The sequence below is a fragment of the Lepidochelys olivacea genome, assembly GCF_965140295.1.
Source record: "Lepidochelys olivacea isolate rLepOli2 genome assembly, chromosome: 6".
NCBI lineage: Eukaryota > Metazoa > Chordata > Testudines > Cheloniidae > Lepidochelys > Lepidochelys olivacea.
This window is the reverse complement of record NC_140416.1, coordinates 67,265,626-67,279,534: the sequence shown is the minus strand read 5'-3', so window position 1 is coordinate 67,279,534 and position 13,909 is coordinate 67,265,626. Positions and strand designations below refer to the sequence as shown.

Genomic DNA, 13,909 nt, shown 5'->3' with positions numbered 1-13,909 from the left:
ACATGACGATCTAATTTAGGACTAAATCTCCCCTTGTGGGTTCCAGGACTAGCTACTTCAAGAAGCAATCATTTATGGTGTCTAGAAATTTTATCTCTGCATCACACCCTGAAGTGACATTTACCCAGTCAATAGGAGGATTGTTGAAATCCCCCATTATTAAGGCTGCGAGTCTGTCATGGAGGTCATGGATTCCTTGACTTTCCAGGACCTCCATGACTTCTGCAGTGGCCAGTGTGACTGGCCTGGGGGCCGCCCAAGCTGCTCAGGCAGCCTCCGGGCCAGCTGCACCGGCTGCTTCTGGGGCAATATTGGGTCACCATGCCCCTCCCACCTAGCAGCAGCAGGAGTTTGGGTGTGGGAGAGGGCTCAGGGCTGAGGCAGGGGGCTGGGCTCTGGGTGGCGCTTACCTTGGGGGGGGCTCCCTGGAAGCAGCTGGTATGTCCAGCCCCTAGGCGGAGGAGTGGCCAGGCAGCTTCATGCGCTGCCTCTGCCCGCAGGTGCTGCCCCTACCCGCAGGTGCTGCCCCCGCAGCTCCCAGCCAATGGGAGCTGTGGAGCGGGTGCTCTGGGCAGTGGCAGCGCATGGAGCCACCTGGCCACCCCTCCACCTAGGGGCTGCAGAAACATGCCGGCTGCCTCCAGGAACCGGGTAGGGAGCCTGCCAGCCCCCATTCCTCCCAGCACTAGCAGAGGTCCTGGGCCACCCACTGGCCCCCACCCCCCAGCACCTGCAGTGCCCCTGGGCAGCCCTCCCCACCCCCAGAGCACCCAAGTTTTAGTCAGGGATTAAAGTACAAGTCATTGACAGGTCACGGGCTGTGAATTTTTGTTTACTGCCCGTGATCTGTCCATGACTTTTGCTAAAAATACCCATGACTAAAATGTAGCCTCAGCCATTATTATTGTGCTTTCTGAATTTGTAGCCTCTCTAATCTCCCTGAGCATTTCATAGTCACTGTCACCATCCTGGTCAGGTGGTTGGTAGTATATTCCTCTGGCTATACTCATATTATTCAAGTATGGAATTTCTATCCCTAGAGATTCTATGGTACAGTTTGTTTCATGTAAGATTTTTTAAATTATTTGTCTCTATGCTTTCTTTAATGCCACTCCTCCACCTCCGTGACCTACTCGGTCATTCCTATCTATTTTATACTGTGTATTACCGTGTCCCATTGATTATCCTTACTTCTCCACATTTCCGTGATACCTATTATATCAAAATCCTCATATAATGCCGGTTCACCCATTCATCCATCTTAGTATTAAGACTTCTAGCATTTATATAGAAGCACTAGTCAATATTCAGTTGCTTGCCTTCAAGTGTTCTATTTAAATGGGACTCTATTTTGTTTGTTTATTCCTCACTAGTTTTTACCTGTACTTTACCAACTTCATTCCTATCCTCTTTACTAGAATATTGAGTTCCCCATTGACAAAATTCATCCCTAAGGGACTTCTCCACACCTGTTGGCTTTTCCCCACTATTTGCCACCTACTTGTCACTGTGGAAGAGGTTATTATTTCTACTATAATATCCTGAGTAGATAAGTATAAGTAATTTGTAATTACATTAAAAATATAATTATCACAGTAGGTAAACTCAGGAAAAATACAGAATATAAATATGTAGTTCTTTGTCCTAGTAGTTCTGGCCAGGTTATGAACCCCGTATTCACCCAGACTGGTGAGCAGTTTGCTCATATGAGAACACTCATTGAAATCTGAAGGACTATTCATGCCAGTGACTGCTCACCTACATGAGGTAAGAGAGTTTATAATGTGTCCCTATTGTTATTATAAGTAAATATTTATATCTGGTAGCACCCAAACAGGGCCAGAAAACACAATCACTATGTCTGCAGTGCTACAGTTGAACATTGGAGATAGCAAACTGAAGTCTGAGTAGCAAAAATGCCAAACAATTTTCCATAAAGTTTATTTAAAAATAAATATTTATGGAAAATTATTGCATTTTAAAATATCTTACCAAGTCTTGAACTTGTAGTTACAGATATTAGAGCAATGTATTTCTAACTCCTTGAATATACAGCCACATAGCAAACTGCTCCACTAATAAAGTAAATACAACAACTACTTTCACAGTGACAAGCAGATGATTTCCCCACTTGCTCCAGGTGTACAAAGCTGGATGGAGTCCCATCACTTCTAGGTTGGGAGGGTTCTGATGTCTGGGAGAGGAGTAACAAGCTTTACAACAGAATGGAAAATTGTGAGGGGTTGACATCTGGAAAGAGATATCAAGGGCTTATTGGGGAAGGGCAGTCTGAGCTGTGGCATGAAGGGAAATGGTCGGCAATTGGAAGGGGATGGCTAGGGCCATTTACAGAGCAAGGAAGTGTTGGGCGCACATCAAATAGTCTGAGTATGAGGGAATATCTGTCCCAGGTTAAATGTGCATCTGCTCCTCAGGTGGCACATGACAGTGGAGGCTGGGATGCAACTCTTTGACTAGTACCTTATAGTTGGGATGGGATTTGGGGAACCATTCCTGGGACAAGAGCAGAGACTATTTCATCTATGTGGATCTTCTTTTTCCACAGACCAGGGGATGGGGAGCCAGAGCCCTGTACGTGGGGATTATAAATTCTGAACTTTGTGTTTTAGACACTAACATTTCACAAGCTTAGGACTTGGTTTTTATGAACTGGTTTTCTTCCACCTTGTCAAAGGCTCATTTTCTTCTTGGGGACTAAGGGCAGTCCTGCTCCCATTGAGTCAATGGACGGTCCCTTCTAGCCCTACATTTCCATGATTCTATGACTACATAGCATATGCCTGCCTCCCTGACTACACCAGTTATGCAGGTAGGTTGGTGAAGCGTGCAAAGAGATAATATGAAGTATGAGCATTGCTTGCCAGACAATCAATCATCTATCCACGTGCTTACATGGCCCCATCTCTGTTGTATTTGTGCAACTCCCAAGGATTCAAAATAGAAATAATAATCTCTCTTTTTTTCCTTCCCAGCCAATAAAAGAGGTAGATAAAATTGATTAATTTATAGGATTTGGTGGCTTTGTTTATATTTGCTAACCATATCCCACTATTTGTTATGGAAACTCGTGTTCAGGTGAAGTAAGCAAACTCTCTTCCCTGAAAGAAATTCATATGATAAATGAGTTATGCAAGCTGGGACCAAGTTTACTGATTTGAAAAAAAAATACAGAGCTCTTTTTGATATGTACAGTTGCTGAGTGTTTTATTAATTATGACACCCAATTGAAATCAAGAGGAGAACTCTTTTTGGACGACCAACTGGATAGTGCATGATGCAAATTTTGTTGAATGGATGCATTAATTCAATATTTCTGTTTATGTCTGAGAAACTGTGGGGTGGGAAAGGAGGGAGCATGAACTAAAGAGGAATTATTGTAATGCTATTGAAATAAAAATATGGTTCCCTTTAAGGCTGAACAAATCCAGTTTTTTCCCTCATTGCCAAAAACTGCTCCTCCTCTGTGAGGGATCTCATGATTCATAGATATTTAGGTCAGAAGGGACCATTATGATCATCGAGTCTGACTTCCTGCATAATGCAGGCCACAGAATTTCACCCACCACTCCTGCAAAAAACCTCTCACCTATGTCTGTGCTATTGAAGTCCTCAAATCGTGATTTAAAGACTTCAAGGAGCAGAGAATCCTCCAGCAAGTGACCTGTGCCCCATGCTACAGAGGAAGATGAAAAACCTCCAGGGCCTCTTCCAATCTGCCCTGGAGGAAAATTCCTTCCCAACCCCAAATATGGCGATCAGCTAAACCCTGAGCATATGGGCAAGATTCATCAGCCAGATACTACAGAAAATTCTTTCCTGGGTAACTCAGATCCCACCCCATCTAATATCCCATCACAGGCCATTGGGCCTATTTACCGTGAATATTTAATGACCAAAACCGTGTTATCCCATCATACTATCTCCTCCATAAACTTATTGAGTTTAATCTTAAAGCCAGATAGATCTTTTGCCCCCACTGCTTCCCTTGGAAGGCTGTTCCAAAACTTCACTCCTCTGATGGTTAGAAACCTGCGTCTAATTTCTAGTCTAAATTTCCTGGTGGCCAGTTTATAACCATTTGTTCTTGTGTCCACATTGGTACTGAGCTTAAATAATTCCTCTCTCTCTCCTGTATTTATCCCTCCGATATATTTATAGAGAGCAATCATATCTCCCCTCAACCTTCTTTTAGTTAGGCTAAACAAGCCAAGCTCTTTGAGTCTCCTTTCATAAGACAGGTTTTCCATTCCTCAGATCATCCTAGTAGCCCTTCTCTGTACCTGTTCCCGTTTCAATTCATCCTTCTTAAACATGGAAGAGCAGAACTGCACACAGTATTCCAGGTGAGGTCTCAGCAGTGCCTTGTATAATGGCACTAAAACCTCCTTATCCCTACTGGAAATACCCCTCCTGATGCATCCCAAGACCGCATTAGCTTTTTTCACGGCCATATCACATTGGCAGCTCATAGTCATCCTATGATCAACCAATACTCCAAGATCCTTCTCCTCCTCCGTTACTTCTAATTGATGTGTCCCCAGCTTATAACTAAAATTCTTGTTATTAATCCCTAAATGCATGACCTTACACTTCTCACTATTAAATTTCATCCTATTACTATTACTCCAGTTTACAAGGTCATCCAGATCCTCCTGTAGGATATCCCTATCCTTCTCTAAATTGGCAATACCTCCCAGCTTTGTATCATCCGCAAATTTTATTAGCACACTCCCACTTTTTGTGCCGAGGTCAGTAATAAAAAGATTAAATAAGATTGGTCCCAAAAACGATCCTTGAGGAACTCCATTGGTAACCTCCCTCCAGCCTGACAGTTCACCTTTCAGTAGGACCCGTTGTAGTCTCCCCTTTAACCAATTCCTTATCCACCTTTCAATTTTCCTATTGATCCCCATCTTATCCAATTTAACTAATAATTCCCCATGTGGCACGGTATCAAACGCCTTACTGAAATCTAGGTAAATTAGATTCACTGCGTTTCCTTTGTCTAAAAAATCAGTTACTTTCTCAAAGAAGGAGATCAGGTTGGTTTGGCATGATCTACCTTTTGTAAAACCATGTTGTATTTTGTCCCATTTACCATTGATTTCAATGTCCTTAACTACCTTCTCCTTCAAAATTTTTTCCAAGACCTTGCATACTACAGATGTCAAACTAACAGGCCTATAGTTAACCGGATCACTTTTTTCCCCTTTCTTAAAAATAGAAACTATGTTAGCAATTCTCCAATCATATGGTACAACCCCTGAGTTTACAGATTCATTAAAAATTCTTGCTAATGGGCTTGCAATTTCATGTGCCAATTCCTTTAAAATTCTTGGATGAATATTATCTAGCCCCCTGATTTAGTCCCATTAAGCTGTTTGAGTTTCTCTTCTACCTCAGATATGGTAATATCTACCTCCATATCCTCATTCCCATTTGTCATGCTACCATTATCCCTAAGATCCTGATAAAAGGGCCTCTCCACTGTCCTCCTCCCACTTGCTTTCCAGGACATTGGGTTGGGTTTTATTACAATGGGGAGGTAATGACAGCTAATTGTTCACCTTCTTCTAGGTATTTCACATCCTGGAACAGTTTCAAAAACTGCTGAATGCACAAGGAATACATACAAAAAGAATGAAGGGAAACAATTTAAAATAGAAGGCAAAAATATGGAAAAATTGCCCCAATCACCACAAGAGGAAATTTTAGTTGCCATGGAACTGCAATGAAGACACGTACTCCATAGGATTCCAGCCAGCACAGACACCACTTCAGGGAGGAATTCCACACTGTAAGATTCCTAGGTGACATTGACAGGGTAGTGCCATGAGGATGTTCTCACTGCAGGAGGCCAACTCCTAGCTGGCCCTTCAGGGCACTCACACTATTGCATAAGAGAATAACTTCTCTGGTATGTGAACAGTAACAATACACTTATCCTGCTCTAACGGAAAGGGTCCCCTATCAGAAATTGCCTCATGTAGTAGCCTTCCCCCTTTGCTCTTTCCTTAAGCAGAGCTATGGTGGGAGTGCAGACAAGAAAGGACAGCGTTCCTGAAGCCTTGTGGGTATTGAACTGTGCACACGCTCCACACATGTACAGAATCCTCCAAGAGTACCACAGCTTTGTACAGTTATCTACCTTTCTAGCAGTGCTTGGCTCATTCTCTCAGCCCTTCACAAATGTGGGCACTCATCCAACTACTCCTGGTACCACAGGAAGCCCAATTCATCCTACCTTCCTTGCAGCTACTCGCTCAGTCCTGTTCAGTTTTTGCAGACAGATGGGAGAAAGAATTTCCTTTGAAAATAACTTCACTCTGTATTACTGCCATGGAATTTATTTTCTATTTGCTGAGGAAACAGTTCCATTAATTAGCATTTGCTTCAGGAACTCTACATATTCTAGTGATTGTTTTCATAGTGTCTTGATGGAGAAGACTTTTTGTTCTGGGCTTCCCACCACAGAAATAGAGACAGTGCCTTAAGGCTACACTAGCTTGTTTGAGTCCGTTCCATTCATCCTATGAAAGCCAGCAGCTTGGCTTTCTGGTAACCAGACACACACATGGAGATGGGAGGCTTCTGATTATCAAGGAGGGCAGCTCATCCCCTCTGATCGGTGTGGGTCCTGCTTATGAGATAGGAAGGACTAAAGGGACAGGAGTTGTAGTACCTGGACTGGAAGACTGATCAGATGACACCATCACATTTTTGCCTTGAGACAGTCTGGGAGGGGGACTCAGTAAAGAAGGGTTTCTCTCATATAATCCAGAGCAGGACACAGCAACTGTAACAAAACAATAAAGAATGGGGAACGTTTAATGTTTATATATATTGATCCAGGCTTAAAATTCTCAATTCCATTACAATAGGAACATCCACCCAGCATAACCCATTTTAGTGCAGTATATCGCACCAAAATCTGCCCTCATCCTACAGTTGCAATACAGTGCTCCTCCAATGAGGTCTTCATTATAGCAGTATGGCTCCCAGAGATGCACACACTATAGCAACATAACTCACCTAATGATGTCCTCTTTAGTACAGATATATTCTGCCCAGCTATGCCCTTGTTATTGCAACATACCCTCCAAAGATGCACTTGCTATAACAATATACCCCCAAAGTGCCCATGCAACAGCAATATACTCATCCAATGATACCCTCCTTATAGTGTATCCATCTATTTGCCTAGTGATGTTTTGGGTGTGTTTCTATACACAGGAGGAATATATAATTTTAGAAGTGGCTGGAAATGAGAAGGTGGAGGCAACATCATCTACCCACCAGCAACCCTTGAGTCACCAGTCATGAGTGAATGCTTTGCAGTTCACAGTCTGAGACCTACTATTCCAAAACATTTGTAAAATAGTTTTACTGTGACATGTGACATACAGAATACATGACAGGATGGTATAAACGCTTTATGAGCATTCATTTGGGACCTGCATAACTTACCTCATGGGTTCACCATGCATTAACGGTGCTATGCTGATAAAACCTTTACACCACTATACAAATCCAGAGTCTCTCTTTATTGCCTTTCACAAAGGCTGAGATTTTCAAAGGAGCCAAAACCAAACAATGTTCTTGTATTTGCCAGATGCCAATTTTAACTGATGTCCTAGTTGTAGGTGCTCTCCATTCTCCAGTGAAAACAGTGTTATATTGATTCATATTAGTAATTCCCTTGTACTATGTCTATTTGAGGGATGTCTTTGTTATCTATAGCCACCACAGTGATGACTCTTCCTTTTGCTCCTTGCTTGGACTGCATTTTTTATTCACATCAAATTTTAGGGAGATTTATGGGAGTGGGCTTTGGTAATTGTGGCGAAAAGACCAAGTCTTAGAACATGTCGAAGGACATAAGAATTATTCTGTACCCTGAATAACCCTCATTTCCCATGTTTTAGAGGAAATAACAAAAACACCATGGTAAAAGTGACCTGTTTTGAGCAGAGGTGTTGTCCTACTGGATCAAATTCTTGTCATACTAGAGATGACCCTTAGTCTCCATCATCCACCAGGGAATGCTTTGCAGTCCATACTGTGACAGTTTCGAATAGAGGAGCTCTCATACTGCAGCCAACCCTTGTCATAAAGGAGGTAGAGCCTTGGTCTCCACAAACCACAGCCAAAGATCTCATGATTTTCATGCTACGACCAAAATATACAAGGACCTTGATGCTTTATGATCTGAGCCTGTGATACGTGATAAAGAATTATCAGGAGGAATGTCTAGATCACAAAGAAGAGAACATTCCCCAAACACTGGAATGTGGTTGGGGAGTCAGAGAAGCCGAAGGGCTTAACCAGGTACTCCTAGTGGCCATGAATGGAACAGAAGGATGTCTTCCACTTGTCATCCTCCCAGATGTAGATCAAGTTGTACGCATCCTGCAGGTCAAGATTGGTGAAAACCTTTGCTATGCCAACCCATTCTAGGAGCTCATTGATCAGTGGAAGAGGATACTTGTTCTTCATGGTAGTATTATTCAGGGCATGATACTCAACACAGAGGAGCAGTGTCCCATCTTTCTGTTTAACAGACAGGATGGAGGCTCCTACAGGGGATTTGGCAGGCTGGATGAAGTTCTTAGCCAGATTTTCATCCTGGTAATCTCACAGGGCCTTGAGCTCAGGTTCCAATAAAAGGTAAATGTGCCCAAAAGGGATATTTGTCCATGGCTGGAGGTCTACAGGGCAGTTGTAGGTTGGTGTGGGGGTAGGACATTGGCCTTCCTTTTATCAAAGACATCTGCAAGCCACTATACTGGTTCATCAATTCCAGCCAAGTATTGTCTGAAGCTGAGGTAGTATTGAGGAGGAAGGATGCCTTTCCAGGGCTGGGGTTTCATCTTCTCCCTGCTGGGTCTTCCTAGGCATTGCAGCCATCAAAACCCAGAGTTGAACCATACCTCCCACATCAACCACGATATGTTTGAATTGTGGAGGGTGAACCAGGGGAGGTCCAATCTTATCTGAAAGTGCAGCAAAAGGATCAGGTAGAATTGCATAGTTTCCTGGTGGTCTCTAGTCCCGACCTGGAAAGGGGCTTTCTCATAGGAGACTGTCCCAGGAGGTCAGCATACTGCTGTGAGTGGTCTCTGCCTGATCTGGCACAAGCTTCCTCTGAATGGGCAACTGACTGACTCAAGCAAAAGCCAAGTCTCTAAATTTGCCAGACACCCCCGAGTCAATCAATGCAAGTGAAATACAACTTCCTTTGGGTGTGGCACAGGCCCAGAGCTGGAGAGGGAACCTGCAGATCTGGTTGGCAGGGCTCCACCTGTGCTGGGGCACATGTAGGCAGCAGAGGGGATCTGTTTGGAAAGCTTGCTTCTAATAAAACAAAACATTACAGCTGATGAGGATTGCTTCTGCCTTTGTCTAGCCCATTTTGAAGTCTTTATGTTGAAAAAAGGACTCCAATGTCAGCACCATTTTTTATTTTTTGATTCACTCTGGAGAGTCAACTATTCACTGGCACCAGTGGATTGCCTGCAAGATATCAACAACGATAACTTTCTTTCTTCAGAGAAGTTATTCTTCTGCGATGTTTAAGAGCTGATGGACAAAGGACATGTTATACCTAACTTGCTGTACTAGATGCTCTACCTGATTCTACGGGCCATGGGTGAAATTCTTGTAAGTACCTAAGGGAGTTAGGCGTGCATCTCCCTTTGAAAGTCAATGGGAATTGGGTGCCTAAATCTCTAAAGCACGTTTGAAAAATCTGACCCTTTGATAAGTAGTTTTTTGGTCTTTGATCCTCTAGTGATAACTGAAAACTTCCCTAAATTTGCCAGGTAGTGTGGAAACGGGGATTTCCTTTTGGATGGTTGGTAAAAAGGATCTTTCTGTGGCCACAGAGTTAGGACATAAGCAGAGGGCAGCAAAACGGCACACAACTCTAATACCACACTGTAGATAGACAGCAGCAACCTGCCAGTGCAGACATTTCTCTCAGGTTGTAACTCTGACTCTCAGGAGTTACTTGTGTACACAGTAGAGGGAGGCTAAGATCCACTTCCCTGGAAAGAGAAAAGGCTAGTACCTAGCCAAAACACCCATTCAGTCCTTGGCTTCTCTGTAGAGACTGTCAATACAAACTAGGAACTATACTGAGGCCACCATGTCATTTCACGATCAAATACATGAGTTTCAGATGGTAATGGGATTTGAACCTTGAGTTGAAAGATCCCATCTCTGCTTGATCATCTGGGTGCAAGGATGGCCGCAGCATCGGCAACAGCAAGCGGCATTGGTTAACGAACCCTCAAAACTTGTGGTGATTGTCATCAAACCACTCTGGCAAGGGGATTTTCAGACCATGCTCCAGGGCTGCCACCATGGGTGGGCTCAAGGGTCCTGGAGATGTCTGGACCTGCACTCGGAGAGAAGCATTCTATAACTGCAGCTGGGCAATTTGATTCTGGAGGCTCTGGAGTAGGGACGTCGTCTCTGGGACTGCAGCACCCAGGTGCTCAATCGAGGCCAGTAGGGTCTGATACAGTGGAGTCTGTGCAAACTGTCAGCTGCTGGTTCCAAGCAGTCAGGCCTGGTGGTCAGAGAGGAAGTTGAAGCCAGGTGGTCAGAGTCCACAGATAAGCCAAATTAGTACCATAGCTGAAGTCCAGATGCAGGCCAAGGGTCAAAGCTGGGTGATCAGAGTCCATGGGGTCTAGGGGTCAGGAGGCAGATGCAGGTCTGAAGCAAGGTCAGAACAGGGTACGGGCAAGGCTGGAATAGGAGGAACAACCGGCTGGCAGTCTAGAGAGACTGTTGCCTGGTGCCTTGCAGTGTGGGTTCCTGGCTGGGTAGTGCTGTTGCGCAGACTAATTTGCAACTCTGGAGGGGTTGGGGAAATACCTGAGCCTGGGGTCATCTGACCCAAGCTCTGCTCAGGGATAGGCTGCTGCCACATGCCTGAGGGCTGAGTCACTGCAGGCTCTTTTGCAAGGGTGGGTCATGGCAGCTGAGTGAACAGCACTGATCTGGCTGTGGGTTTGCCTCACAGCCTGCAGGGAACACCACAGGCACCAATTTAAGTGAAATGAAACAGGGCAGGAAGGTGAGAAGAGAGGAAATTTATGAAAATTCTTTATAGAAGTAAAATCTCCCTCTAAAGAACCTATAAGAAGAAACAAACAATAGAGTAAATGTAATAATACTCCACTATCAGCATAAATACAAAGGAACTTTCAGCACTGACACAAATTCATCATCTCTGCTATAATAAAGCACAGTATCCAGGATTATTCGCTACTAAGAAACAACTCAATTTCCTCCATTTTCTTAAAGCAAAAGCCTTTAGGGACTGTAACAGGGCCTCCTTGCTCCTGTTTCTGTCTCAGTTGACAAACCACACGGAAACCCTTGCTGGTCCAAAACCTTGTGCGGTTTATTTATTGTAACCCTTCTGCCCGTCAGAGTTGGCAGCAACAAGGGCTGGGTTCAGTATCTAGGGGTTCCATTTCAATAACGCAATGCAAAACCGGCTCAAGCCCCCCCCCCAGTGACCTGGGACAAATACATACCACCCTCCTGGGCACCTCTAAGAGGCAATACTTCCCCTCTCGCAAGCACAGAGTCTGAGTGTAGCAAAAGCCTTTTAATAAAGGAGGGAAACAATGTGGCATTTTGTTGGGGAAACACCACAAACAGGATTTATAACACAAACCATGAGCAAAAGACCCACCCCCAAGTAAGTTTGGCAGTGTCCTTTTCCTCTCAGGGTCTTAAGTCCAGCAACCCAAAAGTCACCCCTCCCACAGTTGCTCTCCTTGGTCAGCGCAGCCCCAGAGTTCAGAAGTTCATCTGCAGAGTTTACCTCCCAGCCTGGGTGGAAGGTATGGAGAGCATCTTACATGCTCCGCTGCTCAGGTCAGTTGTCATGCCTCTCCATGGTGTTCTGCTGCAGTCTTCACTGCCAGCTGCAGCGATATGTCTTCAGGTCCCCCCTTTAACACAGCAGTCAGTGATTTCAGCTGTTAGTAGGGGGGCCCCAATGCTAGCACACTCAGAACCACTAGCCCAAAGTAGGTCTAATGCTTAGACCTAGGTACCAGTGATTTCAGCTCTGCAGCACAGAGTCAAAATTAGCTCTGTTATTACACAGTGGGGAGAGAGCAAAGAGGTCAAAGTGGTATTTAGAGCCCTCAGAAGGAGACCTATACATACACATCCTCTCTCTCAGTTCACAGGGCTTTGGAACCCATGTCCCTTGCCTAGCGAGTGCTACTTAGTTGAGGGCGAGGCCCTCCTTCATAAAATGCCAAGTACAGTTCTACTGTCCTTGAGTCACATAACCAGGATAACAACACTTTATTACTCATGCCCCAATAACAAAGAGACTGGGGATCCCACAGCAGCTGAGGTGACCATTCGGGCGAGCAGTCCCATCGTGCTAGGCAGGGTGGGTGTGCCCATGCAAACGAGATCAGCCCCTGAAGTCCTTTTCCACAACTCACCCCCAGATGAGTTCTGGGGGTAGAGCTCATTCTGACTCTGCTTACATATTAAGGAATTCCACCACCTTCACAGCATACATAGCACCTTTAACAACCAGGAACAAGCAATCACTCCCCCCCTTTTCACTTCCTTCCTGTGCCTATTTGTGGGCTCTGGCTAATGGCTTAATTAGCCTTTCTGCCCTTCCCCACCCAAAAATTAGGCACAGCTCTGCTTAGTCAGCTCCAATCTGCCTTGCCTGATTGGAGCTGCTGTGAACAGAGTGTTGACTCAGGCTTTCATACCTAGCACTCTGTCACAGGGACCTCCACGATTGAGATGTTGCTGTTTCTTGTGCTGTATTTCACCACAACACCAAGGAACCTGTATCAATTTGTCCCCCTCAAAATAATGAGTATCCAAATTTTCTTCCTTCCATCTCACAAGTTGCAACACTGGTTTATGTGATGGCAAAAATCCCGATTTTAGGTTTCTGGTAATGGGGTGATCAGAAATGGTGTACTTGTTTTGTATGATGTGTTGTTGGTGTTAATTTTGCTTATGCCATCTGAAATGGCATTGATCTTTTTCACATCTATGTGACCTTGTAAACTCATGTCTAATTTGATGCCTACTGTCACCCATCAGTCTTTTTTACTGTTACTGATTGCTAGGATTCTCTTTCTCTCATAAAGTGTACTATTTCACATTATTTTCCCCCAAGCTATATTAACTTGCATTTTGCAAGGACTAATCTAGTTTGTTACTTTCTGCCATGCTTCTAATCTCTCCAGTCATTACGTGTTACTGCTCTGTCCTCCCTGATGTTTGAAACTCCTTCTTCTCTGTAAATGTCAATAATGAACTGTTGACTCCCTTGTTGGGATAATTAATGAAGATGTTGAATAAGACCTAACAATGATCTCTCTGATTCTTCACTGGATGCCTCCCCAACTGGACACATTGCTGTTTATGTTATACTTTATCTAGGATCTTTGATTCAGTTTTCAGTCCACATGAACGTGTTCCTACCCAAATCAAGTTGAACAAATTTTCCAATTAGACTTTGGAAATACCATGTTGAATACTCTACTGAAATCAGAGTACATTCTGTTTTCAGCATGCCCCATGGCTGCTAATTTTGTAGTTTTACGTATATATATCTGAACAATCAAGTTAGCCTGGCGAGATTTATTTTTTATAATCCCCTGCCATTTAGTGTTCATGGTTCTGTCACACTGCAGATGAAAAAGGCAACGTTTTCAATTGTTCTTGAGCTCTGTTAGAGCCACAAGGGAGCACTGCTCACTTATACCACTGGCATAAGGCTGTTCAGGGATCTTTGGGGTATTGGGCACAGTGAAGCTCTGTTCTGCCACACTCTGTTCTTGCCCCTTCCCGCCTCTTGCTCCAGAGAGAGGGC

The 13,909-nt window shown here is 44.2% G+C and overlaps 1 protein-coding gene across 1 annotated transcript in view; it reads right to left on the bottom strand.

The window, feature by feature from the left end:
* LTK (leukocyte receptor tyrosine kinase) overlaps positions 1 to 13,909 on the bottom strand; it is a 163,483-nt gene that overhangs the window by 99,523 nt on the left and 50,051 nt on the right. The window contains exon 2 of the mRNA XM_084629926.1: positions 6,704 to 6,817. Coding sequence (XP_084486052.1) covers positions 6,704 to 6,817 — 114 coding nt within the window. The remainder of the gene's footprint in view (positions 1 to 6,703; positions 6,818 to 13,909) is intronic.